This window comes from Peromyscus leucopus, chromosome 1 (genome assembly GCF_004664715.2).
Source record: "Peromyscus leucopus breed LL Stock chromosome 1, UCI_PerLeu_2.1, whole genome shotgun sequence".
NCBI classification, from domain to species: domain Eukaryota; kingdom Metazoa; phylum Chordata; class Mammalia; order Rodentia; family Cricetidae; genus Peromyscus; species Peromyscus leucopus.
Genome location: NC_051063.1, coordinates 40,275,170 through 40,288,153, shown reverse-complemented (window position 1 = coordinate 40,288,153; position 12,984 = coordinate 40,275,170). Strand labels below are relative to the sequence as shown.

At 52.6% G+C, this 12,984-nt stretch overlaps 1 protein-coding gene across 1 annotated transcript in view; it reads right to left on the bottom strand.

Annotated features, from left to right (window-relative positions):
- Positions 1-12,595, bottom strand: part of Sh3pxd2a (SH3 and PX domains 2A) — a 212,473-nt gene extending 199,878 nt beyond the window's left edge. Inside the window, 1 exon segment of the mRNA XM_028874661.2 lies at positions 12,412-12,595. Within this exon segment, the coding sequence (XP_028730494.1) occupies positions 12,412-12,483 (72 nt within the window). The 5' untranslated portion in view covers positions 12,484-12,595.
- Positions 12,596-12,984: the final 389 nt, after the last annotated feature.

Sequence of the window (12,984 nt, the reverse complement as noted above, 5' to 3'; positions counted from 1 at the left end):
TTCCCTTCTCCCACCAGAAGGTCAAGTGCACTGGGCAAGGCTTCTTCCCCACCTTGCTGTGCAGCTCACAGTGCCTGGAGCAGAGCAAATATCCAAATACTGAAGAGAGAACCAGAGGCTGAGAGGCAGGTAGCTGCTGGCTGAAAGCTAAACAACCTAAAGTCATTCAAAAAAAAAAAAAAAAAAACAAAAAACAACAAAACTAAAACCTCATAGGAAATATTTAAAGATGTGAGGTCAGGGACGCTTCCAGAAGTAACAGAAACTAAACAAAATCATGAGGAATGATAATGATGGAGATAACAACAACTTATTGAACATCTGATCACCACACAGAACGGTGGTTCTCAACCTGTGGGCCGCTACCCCAGGGGGGACAAATGACCTTTCACACTGGTCACATATCAGATATCCTGCATAGCATATAGTTACATTATAACTCATAACAGTAGCAAAATTATATAGTTGTGAAGTAGCAATTAAAATAGTTTTATGGTTGGGGGTCACCACATCATGAGGAACTGGAGTAAGGGTCACAGCGTTAGGAAGGGTGAGAACTCCTGACAGAGAGCCACAAACATGAGGTAGGTATTATGATATTTTATCATCTTTGACAGAAACTGAGACCCATGGAGTTAAAGAAAGGTAACCAAGCGATAGTCCAGGCCCACAACTCATCACTGTTTCCAAGGCCAAGCCTGCGCCCACGTGGCAGAGGTCACCAACGCCCTACCTATATTCTCTTGCTCTCTACCTCCCCTGCTGCTCCCAGGTCTCTGGAGGTTACTCTAGTTCCCACAGCCTAGATTTACCTGAGCAAGCATCAGAGTCAATGTCAGGGTCTTAAGCCGTGCCCTGGTCCCAACCACAACTCCATGATAGTTGTCATCTCGAAAGAGAGGACAGAGAGCCCCTGGCGGCAGGGACCCAAAAGCGGCTCTGGACAGTAAATAGAAATCCGAACTGTTTTGAAGCTTCTCTCAACGACCAGCTGCAACCATACTGTGTTATGGAGGGGCTCAGAGGAGGTCAGAAGGGTAGGTGAGCTACAGTGTCTGTCATCCATGACCCTGGGAATTCTGTCTGGGACCCATGGGATCCGTTCCTTGGGCTCTGGCTTCCTAGGAAGCTATCAGAGGGGCATCTTCAAAGCCATGGGACAGCCACTGCAGGACATTGCTTTTCTCGTCACTCCACTCTTTAGGAGACCAGGACACCACTCTGCTCTGTACCCACCAGGGCCACACAGGAGGGAGATGCCCCTGGGAACACCCCAAGGAACAGCCACAAGGACCAGGACAGAGTGCAGAGGGAGATGAGAAAGGGACACATTCTGCTGGTTTTCCCTGCTGTGGATGCTTCCAGCCTAGTGGGGGGGGGTTGGGGAGGTGTGGGGGGGTGTGACACACTCTCCCATAGCCGCCCATTGTCCAGGGCACTCCACCAACTGCTGTGGCACAGCAGAAAAGTCCCTTTTCCATTACTGCAGAGATCTGGATTTAAACCTGACTGCCACCACTTAACTACCAGGGACAGAAGCAAGCTGTCTCAACAATGGCCAGGGGCTCCTGGGCAAGAGAACCCTAGCCCAGCGGCTGCACATGGTAGGGGCCCCCCTGTATGTGTTCTCTTGACTCAGTGTACCCACTTCCCAGGCCTGGGAGCGACCACCCTCAGAAACCACAGAGGGAAATGAAACTGTTTTTGCTCAGTTGCCAGTGAGATGACTAACGTAAATAATGAATCCCGGCTTGAAAGCAAAGCTCAGACACTGTTCTGCAGTAGACTCTAACTACGCGGGAGAAGGATCAGAGGGCCAACACACTGAGGTTAAACTAGCAGAAACCTCTGGGCAGCCACCTCGGCATGCCCCAGCCTCATCGGTAAGCTGGTGTCCCCTCCAAGAGCCAGTCTCGGTGCTGAAGGCACATCGGGGCCCCTGCCTGGAGGTGGAATTCAGGAGAGAGCTTCCCTCTGGGAGCCTCAGAGCCAGCCTGTGCCAGGCAGCTAGGCCTCCTTCTCTGCTGTCATACGGAGAAATTCTCCCACACAGGCAAGTCCCTTAAAATAGCTTTTTGGGTTTCAGCCATCAGGAAACAGAGTAAAGCTGGATCAGAATTGGGCCTACCCTGAAACGTTTACAAAGGAGCAACTTCAAAGGACAGGGACAACCCTCTTCACACAGAACTCCTAGGTAGGCAAAAGTGGGAGGCAGTGTTCCCGACAATGGGCATAGAAGGATGGCATGTGGAGCAGCCTAAGTCCCCATGGCCCCTGGGGCAGCCCTGGAGAGGGCCCAAGTGTGTGAAGTACAGTGATGGTATGGGACCAGGCGCTAGGGAAAGGGACGGACACTCCTGAAAATGTGCTTTACTGACAGCGTGACTCCCGGGCATTAGAACAGCGACGCTGAGGGCGGACCTGAGGCCACTGACTACAAGTTAGAAGCCTGGAGATGCCGGCACAAAAGACAGGGTAACTGCGCAGTCAATGGCGGTGATGTAACACGGGTCAAAATCTCCCTCGGCTAAGGAGCAGATTACTGGAGAATGAGGGTCCTCTACTGGGCACTGCCCAAGAAAGGACAAAGGTTCAAACCAGCCCCTCAGTTCCTTACCCCACCTAGGATGCAAGTTCACCATCACCACCCCTTCCTCCCTGGAGCTGTGGTCAGATCTGATAAGAGAGCTCCATTTCCGCCAGGTCTGAAGGTCACCCATGTTTTAGGGATCCCGGCGATGGATCAGATGCCCTCACTCGCTTCGTGCACGCCGCCGCCCGCCAAGCACACAAAGGAAAGGCCTCGGCCTCATCCCGTGCGTGCGCACCTCCGCCCAGGCTCCGGGAGGGTGGTTTCCTTACTGGACAAAGGGAAGTGACAGCCAGAGGCCACAGAAAGCCCAGTGGAGGGCCAGGGAGCACAGCTGTTTCCTCTTTGCTAACTCAGCCACCTGGGTGTCACGGCCTCCCTCAGGTGAGAGCCCGAGGCATGGAAAGAGGCAAGCAGCCCCACAGGCTGCGCTCTCGAAGACCTCCTCACTGAGGACCCGACGTGTTCCCAGGACGGCTCTGGCATGAACCTTCTTCTCAGGTGAGCCTGGCTGAGAAAGTCCCCAGGCATCTGGAAGAGGTCTTTTTGTCATGATACTGGCTGTGCCAAATTATGAAGATACAGCTTGGGAAGTCAGGGTGCCCCTCACACATTCTGGGGAGCTCATCTCTCATACCTGCCCCCTCCCTCTGTAAGGCGGGCCCCCAAAGTCAGCAGCCATTTCTAGATAGGCAAGTGGACTTTTGAAAGGGGCAGGCGACACATGCAAAGTCTCACAGCTTAAGAAGGCAAGCAGCCAGGCCTGGGAGTGAATGTCCTTGGGGTCATCCACTCTTTCTGGGGGTGAAACATGTCATCTGGATACTACACAATCTCTGTGAGGACAGGTAGGTTTTGGAGCCCCGAGACCTAGTTCAGGGCTCCAGCTGGGACAGTTTATGTTCTCCGAGGTGTCTAGGGATTCCTGCGGGCTCTCTGAGCTGGCACATCCTCTCTCAGCTGTACAGTGTGGATGCTGGCAGCGCTTTACACCTGTGAGACCGTTTGGAGACTACCCCCCAGCACACACAAGTATGACACACACCACCATCGGCACCGAGGCTCAGGGAACAAGGACGACAGGCAGAAAGACTGTCACTGAGAGATAAGGAGGAGTGACGTTCAATGCTCTCTTCTGATGTGGAGGGTCACTGCACTCACAGCAGATGGGGTGACCTGAACAAGATAAACCAGTCAGCATTCCAACATGGATGGGGAGGGCGCTCAGGAGATCCCATCCCCAGCTGAGATGCTATTGGCTGCTGATACCTGCTGGGGAAGTGAGAGTCAATTTTCTTAGGTGTGGCCCTTGGTAGGTTGCCCAAGCTCCAGTGGGGGCCCATCATCCATGGATTAGTAATACTAATTAGACTCAATGAGTTATGGAAGAAACAAAGGAGGCCATGAGGTGTGGACACACACACACACACACACACACACACACACACACACACTGGCAGGGAGTAGGGGAGGATGGAAGAGGGAAGGGGATTGATCACAATATACTATCTACATGTAAGAAACTGTCAAAGAAGCAATTTCAAACTTTTTTTTAAAAAGAAAAGGAAGTCTTTCTGATCACTGTCTGTTAAGGCTCCTAGAATACATAAGTTTATGGTAGGGATGAAATTAAGGAAGAGGTAGTATGAGACTCTGTATAGACAACCTTGAGTTCTGAAGGGTGGATGGTCCAGCCCGACACTGGGACTTCAGAGACAATCTATCTGGGCTCCACCGAGTTATTCAGAATTCGGCCCAGACACTCTAAGGCAGGCCCTGTCTTTTCCTTGCCACCAGACAGTGTGGGTGGAAATTATTACCCTGAAATGCTGCTGCCTCTGCCCTGCCACCCCCACTGTTGAGACCCGGGCAGCCACAGCCCCAATCCTGGATGCCCAACCCCTGCTCCCCAAGAGCATGGGTGCAATAAACTTTTATGCGACAGTCTGATCAGTAGGAGTAAAGGCTATAAACAAGAGGAGCGGCTGGAGTCCAGCTAACTCAAAACCTCCAGAGTGGCCCTAGAAAAAGGCTTCCATGCTGACCATGGCAGCAAGAGCAATCCCACAGCCAGCTGGCGTTCTTTCCCTCTCTCCCTCACTCTCTGTGAGAGCTTGTACATGCATGTTCATGCATGTGAATGAGGAGGTCAGAGGTCAACCTCCAGTGTTGTTTCTTAGACACCATCCACTTTTTAAAAAATTACATTTTATCATGTATGTGTGTGTACACATCTCTCTGTGTTTGTGTGTGTACACACCTGTGTGTGTACACATCTCTGTGTGTTTGTGTATGTACACATCTCTCTTTCTGTGTGTGTACACATCTGTGTGTATACACATTTCTCCTTGTATTTGTGTATGTACACATCTCTCTTTCTCTGTGTGTGTACATATCTGTCTTTCTGTGTGTGTGTACACATCTGTGTGTTTGTGTGTGTACACATCTGTGTGTGTACACATCTCTGTGTTTGTGTGTGTACACATATATGTACACACATCTCTGTGTGTGTACACATCTGTGCGTGTGTACACATCTGTGTATGTGTACACATCTCTCTGTGTGTTTGTGTGTACACATCTCTCTCTGTGTATGTACACATCTGTGTGTGTACACATCTCTCTTTATGTGTGTGTGTGTGTGTGTGTGTACATGCACATATGCACATGTGCACAGGTACAATAAGTCAAGAGACAATTTGCAGGAAATCAGTTTTTCCTTCCACCATGTGGGTCCCAGGAATTAAAATTAGGCTGTCAGAATTGGCAACAGGCATCCTGACCTGCTGAACCCACTCCTTTAAGGCTGAGTCTGTTACAGTCCTCAAAAACCTATCAAGTTGGCTAGACCAGTTGAGGAGCAAACCCCGAAGACCCCGTGTCTCTACCTCCCCCCCACTCCCCGACCCCAGAAGCACTTGGCTGAAATTTAACTATTTCTTTTTCTTCTTTTTTTTTTTTTTTTTTTTAACATGTTGGTTCTGGGGGTTGAATTCGGGTCTTGGTGCTTACACTTTCCTGACGCTCTCCCCACCTCTCTGCAGCCAGTTCTGAGTCCCTCACCCCAGTGACCATCTGCTCACTCCCATCCCTTGGGAGAAGAGCAAGGTTCTGAGGTGGCTGCCTGTTGAGCTCTGAATCCCCGTGGCTGCCATCTGAGGACCGTGCACCTGGCCGTCATCATCTGCTCTTTCTCCTTCTCAGCCACATTCATCTCAAGCTCTGTGCAAACTCCCCTGCATGTTCCATCAGTGAGGCATGACTGTCCCCTTCCCTGGACAGTGTCTTCTGGCAGTTCCATCTTGGTTCCTGTCTATCCCAGCCCATCCTCATCGTTCCCAAGTCCCACCATGAAGGCTGCCTCCTCCATCCACCTGCCTCCCTTGGAAACTCCAGTTCATGGAGAGTTCTTCCTGCTCCGAGCAACTCGGGACTGAATTAGTTTGGCGGATACTAATCTTGTATTTCAGATATGCAGGCACTGTTCTGAGGCCTTTATAAGGATAAACTCATTTAATTTTCACTAGAACCATGGAACTAGGTCCTATTTCCATCTACACTTTTTCATTATTTGCAGATGTAGAAACTGAGGCACAAACACTAGTAACCTATTCCATATGGTGTGGCTGTGAGTCTCAGCCCTTGAGTGCTCTTCTCCTTCAGAACATTCTGCCTGGATTTGCTTGTCACCTCCCTGACTCAGCTCTGATGGAGAATCAAGTGGCAGCTGACCAGCTTGTTAGGGGCCAAGGTAAGACTCACAGCCCTGCCACACAATTACCCTGAGTGAGAATCCCAAGAGCATGTAACTTCCATTTCCACATCTATAAAACAGGAACAAAGCCACCCTCACCCCCCCCACACACACTGGTGTTGTAAGTCATGGCACCGCGCCAGGCCTGGCCCTAACAGGTCTTCAGGTCAGTTCCTACCCTGACTTCTGTGCTCTACAAGGTCCTGGCTGGACTCTGGTCAGCCCTGTGTACACAGCAGGGTTTAGTCCCTGATGCTACTATGGAGACTTGCCTGAGGTCATCTGAGGCCTCCCAGTGGCCTGCCCCTGACTAGTCCAAGCCCCTGACTCTCTCCATGCACCTGCCTGCCTACAGCTCACGTCCCTACAGAGAACAGCAGCCCTACCAGGCAGAAGGTAACTTGCCCTCTGGGGAATCAGCCTGTCCAAACACTGACCACCCTGTTGGAAGCTTCCATTATTTTTGGCAATTGTCAGGGCAGAGAACATCATTGGCCCTCACTCAGAACCTACTTCCAAAGCCAGAATCCCCACCTCGTTTCCCACACACACCCCTTGTCCTTCCTGTCCCCGAGGTTTCTGCCCCAACCCATAATCCCTTTCCTGGATTCTCAGCAGTCAAGATGAGTAAGTGTGACTACCGTATGTATAACTCTATTATTTGTTTTATTTTCTTTAATTAGGAGGCAAAAGAGAACAGAGTTGCCCGTTAGACTTTTCTGGCCAAGAAACTGGTCAGTGACTCAGGCTGAGGAAATTAGAAGGCAATTTCCAGGGATGGCTATGCAAGCCCTAAGTCAGAAGTTCCCCCAGCACTCGGCTAATTCACAGCCCCCACTTCCCATTAACTCAGCTGGCCCCAGAATAGCTCTCTGGAAAAAGCAATAGCTGGTGCTCATATTTCTGAAGCTGGACCCAGTCTCACTTGACATCAAATAGGTTTATTTTTCCCTTCCCTTCCCTTCCCTTCCCCTCTGCCTGCCACCACACACAGTGACTCCAACCCCAGTTTGCCCCCCTCACACTCGACTCCGCTCGAAGCCATGAGAAATGGCTGGCTCTGCTCCCTGTCCCAACGGTCTTGAAGGATGTGGTTGGTTGTTCCGTGAACGGGGAGCCTCATCAGCCCCGTGAATCACCCCTAGGTCACTTCCCTCTACAGAGAAGAAATGGTTCCCATTTGCACATGTGTGTGTGTGTGTGTGTGTGTGTGTGTGTGCGTGTGTGCATGTGTGTGTAAGAGACTCACACTCCCAGAATCAGGAAGATGGGGAGCAGGCAGCGCTGACCTCTGGTGCTGATCTGGCTAGGATCCTCCTTGTCCTGTCCCTACCTGGAGCAACCTCTCTTTTCTCCCAGCCCACATGCTTTCTCTTCTCCGCATATCAGGAATCTATCAGTAGGGCCCAGTGCTCAGCCAGGATCCCCTCCAGGTCTGAACAGCTGCTCCCTGTTTACTGGTGTCCTGTATGCTGGGTGCTTTCCATGGGGCAAACAGCCCAATAGACTCTGAACAGCTGGGCCTTCCTTTCGGCCCAGCCTTCTTTTCTCTCAGCTTCACCCATGGGTCCTAGATGCACTTCAGTGCTTTGGTGATGAGAAACGTCCTCAAAGTACTGTGAGGTTACAGGTGAGGACACTGAGCCCAGAGTCACTGGCTGGACAGTTAGGAAGTGCCGGAGGCAGTATTTGAACCCCCTATGTCCAATATCACTTCTTCCATAATGCAAACCCTAAAAAGGGCTCTTGCACTTCTCACTCCTGTGGGGCTGGAGCCATAATCTCAGGGCTTAGAGAATAAAAACGAGGAGCTGAGACATGAATGAGTTTGGTGCCAATTCCTAAAAACACAGCTCCGGGACCAAACCCAAAACCTACGATGATATAAATGCGGGGAGAATGTGCTATTTTCATAGGCTCACCCTTCATTCATCTTCCCAGGAGGCACTGGAGACAGACACTATTCTCCCAGGGACCTCTCCCTCCACGACCAGTCAAACCCAGTTTCATGGCACAGGATGAACACCCTCCCCAGAAGGGAGGCCCTCTAATGCTACCCTGCACCACTCTGTCATACAGGCCTGAGCCTGGACTCACTAACGGCAGGCACCCCGTCTTAGGGCTTCTCCTTGGGAGGTAAACTAACCTGTGTTTACCTAGATCTGAAGCTAAGTGGGAGTTCCAAGCAACTAGCTAATTTCACCGAGCTTTGGTCAATCCATCTGTAATAAGGATCAAAGCCCTGCGCGCGCGCGCGCACACACACACACACACACACACACACACACACACACACACACGCGCACGCGCACGCGCACGCGGTACAGTAGATGAACCATCATGCTCCCAGGGGAGCATGCCTGTTAGCGTTGGGCACCATGGAAGGTAACTGCTGACACTGCTGTTCCTTCCATTCCCTCGAGTCCTGTGGAGGATCAGAGCATTCACGACTGGTATTTGTCTGAAATAAACACTCACGAAAGGAAACCACTGTGAAAGCAGGACACCTCCCAAATCTAAACAGACATAATGCCTCCTTGGCTTTGGGTAAACAAGCTTCTCTCCACCACCATATGGCTCTAAACACACCTATACACACCCGTGAGTGCAAAGAATTCTGTCCTTCTGAACTCACATCCCTGTCAGAAGACTCTCCCATGCAGGCAGCTGTGGCCCGCAACTGGCATCTGCAGGGCCATCTTACAGAGTCTGAAGCCAAAGCCAGTTTACCTAAGGTCTCCTGAGGAACAGCTCATGAGCACTAGGACAGGAGCCCAGCTCCCAGACAGGCAGGCTGACTTCAGCAGCAGCAGCAGCTGCTCACCCTTCCCAGCCCCACCCCAGGCAGGGGCTGGCCGAGAGGAAGGAAGCCAGGGGCTGGATGCACCATGCAGAAGATGGAAGATGAGGCTATTTGTCTGCCTTTCGTAAACAGATCCAACGCACCAGATGCCCCCCACCTCTGCAGCTCCCCCCTCCTTGTGGCAATGCGCACACCCTCTGCCAGGTGTCCTGAAAGAACCTTTGCATGGGTTTCCAGGGTCCTGGAGACAGTGCTGCTGCTCCTGCATGGGCCCGAAGTCTCCCTTGTCATCAAGCTCCAGTTAACCTGTGCACCCATAAAACCTCTGCTCTGCAATTCACCAAAGCACAGGCTCAGCACTCACCCTCAATGCAGGGAGGCTGGAAGGAGACACGATTCTCCAGTGTAGAATTTACGAGGACATATGTGACTTGAGTGCAATTTCTCCTGCCAGCTTACCAGCCAGAGTAGCCTTATCCAGAACATTTGCCCTTCCACTGTGGGGTTTCTACTATACAAGGGTCAAAAAGGGAGGTGATCGTCCCGGAGCCCTGCCGGACTCCTTCAACATTGGGCACCCCTGTGTCAGGCACCAGTGCCCCAAGAGTGTAGTGTTGTCTCTGTCCTCCTTGTCAACTTCAACCAGACTCCGGGTGCCTTCAGGGAACAAAGTTCACTCCACAGGCTTGAGGTTGTGACTAGCTACCCGGGAAGTAACCCGCCTGGTTCTCCGTTCCCTCATCTGTAAGTAAAGGGTTGTGCCGGATGAGCTGTCTGCCCCAGCCAGCTCCACAATGCCATGACATACAACACACTCCTTTCATTGTTTCTAGAACTCTGAGTGTGATCCCATCTGCAGGTGACATCACTCTCTGCCCCAAGAATCACATCATCCATTCTTACACGGAAGTGGAGATGACCCCGGAAACACTCTGTCTGTAGAAAGGGAGGAAATGATCATTTCAAGGGAAGGAGACAGGACTTCTTTTGTATTTTTCACACAGAACACTTTATTATCAGCCTTAAAGCGCCAAGTCTCCCTTCCTCTCAGTCAGACCGTTAATAGCTAGTTTTCAAACTTTCTTAGTCAGACTCTCACCAACAGTTAGCTACTATTTGATGAGTGCTTAGTACCCAGAACTGGGCTAAGTACTGCACATGGATGATGTCATTTAATTCTCCTGACAGTCCTAGGAAGTAACACTATTATTATCCTCACTTTGAAAGTGAGGAAATTAGAGCTGGAGAGATGGCTCAGCGGTTCCAAGCCCCGGCAGCTCTTCCGGGGGACCCTGGTTCAATTTCCAGCACCCACAGGGCAGCTCACAACTATCTAAACTCCAGATCCAAGGGATCCTGGCTCTCTGCAGGTACTCCATGCAAGTGGTGCACAGACACACACATGCAAGCAAAACACTCGTACACATAAAATAGTTTAAATTGTTTTTCAAAACAGGGAAACTGAGGTCCATGAAGTTTTAAAGAATGTGCACAGTGCTGCACAGCTTGCCAGTGGGTGAGCCAGCCTTTTAAGGAGATCCCACAGTAGCCTGCCCGGCCTCTCTATACTGCCAATAGCAGGTCTTGGTCCCCTTAGCTGCTACTTTGTTGTCAGTGTGTGGGACATTGTAATCTTGGGCATAGCTGCTCAGAGCTAAAATGTGATGTTTCCTGTAAAATCCAGAGCTGGAAAAGCACCTGCTGGGTCTCAGGGCAGAGACTGCAACTGCTGAAGGCTGGAAAAGAGAATCTTTCAAACAGCACACAGTGCGCCCAAAAAATGAGGTCAGGAAGGTTGGCGCCATTCTTAACCCTGGAGCAGGGTGACCAGCAGGTGACCCAAGGAAACCCCAAATGTTTTCTTGTTTTCGTAGGACTGGGGGTAGAAATGCCTCACACTTTCGGGTCCAGGGCTCTCCTACTGAGCCACCTCCTCAGCCCCTCAAGGAGCTTTTGGTTTGGTTTGGTTTTTGTAATGGCAGTAGACGCTTTCAACACCAGATGACATGGCTGTGTGTCAGGGATGTCCCCCACAGATCCACCACCCTGTCGGATCACTCTTACCTTCTTACCAACCTGAGTCCAGCCCCACTAGTCAACTGTAGAGAACCCCGTCTTCAGGTCTGCTGGGATCCAGGCAGAAAGAGTAGCCCCGGGCTGGCATTACACCACAAACCCAGCCTCCTTCCAATAGGGAAATAAAAGGCACTTCAGAGACCAACGTGCAATCTAGGGCAGCGACCAACAGCCTGTTTTAATTGTTAAAATGAATGCTCTGAGCGTTCTAAATGTTCCTTTAAATGCCTGATTTGCAAAGAGGAGGCTGCCCCACTGTCCCTGTCTTCTGTGACTTGGGTACTGTACCGGGACTCTCTTCTATCTCAAGTGCAGGAGCAGAGCTCAGCAAGGCACCCTCAGGCGGCAAGGACAGTGTTTACTTCCAAAGGTGTGAAGGATTGGAAGACAGGACCGGCTGAGATGAAAGGGGACTGTCACACACCCTGAAACCCAGCCGGTCAACCGTAGCCTCTTCTCATTAAGTTTGGGTAAGGAAGGGGGAGGGGCGGCGGGGCAGTCAACTGTGCCTCGGAGACCACAGACCACATTTGCTTACTAGTGTCTGGAGACAGAGCATCACTTACGAGGAAATGACCCCGGCGAAGGGTCACGTCCAGAGGAGGGATAAAAGGAAAAGTCACAGTTCTCCTCACACCACGGGATACAATAGTTTTAAGACGGAAATCAAAGCTCGGAGTGAAGAGTGGAGGGGGGAAGGGGGCCAAAAGCTTCCTCTGTCCCCAGAACCCAGCCGGTGCAGGCAGAGCAGCAAACGTGGAAGGCAGAAAGCGAAGCGTGCGTCGCCGGTCAAAGCAACTAAAAGCATCCCGGGCCGAGCGAGCGTGAGCGCCCCGCGCCCCTAGGGAGAGCGGCGAAAATGCTCTTTCCCAAAGGAACTGCTCCGCAAGAGGCTGACGAAAGCTTCCCCCACCATCCATCCAAGCGGCGGGCGGACACATGACTTCACCGTTGTAACAGACAAGGGCAGCCACTTGCCAATTGCAATGCCAAAAAAAGAAACCCGGGACACGGGAGTGGAGGAAGGACAGAAAAGGTTTCCCTAGAGATCGCAGCCCTGAGAACAGACTCTGGAGCCGAGGGCGGCCCCTGGGGTCACGAATCTCTGGGACTTAATAGTAAGAAGAGGCCAGGGGCCACCTCCGGCCCTGGCCAGCCCCACACCGGGGTTAGTGGGAGCAGTACTCACATAGTGCTTGGAGGGGCTCCTCCGCTTCTCCACGTCCACCACGGTGGCATCTTGCACGCAGTAGGCGAGCATCTTCCCCACAAAGCGAGTGGCGCCCCCCAGCGGCGTCACCTTCTCATCCCGGCCGGGTTCCAGCTCCTTCTCCGGTTGCCCGGGTCCCCGCGGCTACGCGCCACCCCTGCCCCACGCGCCGTTCGCCGCCCGGGCTCCCGGCGCCCACAGCAGCGGCTCCCGGGCATGCGACTGTCCTGGAGGGCACGAGGGCTCCGTGCGCCCCAGGCGGCTCCCGTGGGCCTGCCGCGCGCGCCCCTTCCCTCCCGCGCCGCCGCGCTCCGCTCGCCTGCCCGCTCTCTCTGCCGCCCGATGGGGCCGGCGGGAACTGGCGGCGCAGAGGAGGGTGGGGGTGTGTCCCGCCGGCGAGGGCACGGGGCGGGGGCCGGGTCTGCTGTCAGCGCGCCGGGGAGGGGCCGCCGGCGCCCTGGGCCGCGCTCGGGCTCCTGGGGGCTCGGCGCTGGCGGACGCTGTGGGCGCAGGAGGCGGAGGCGGGGCGGGCAGGGAAGGGGAGGGAGGGGA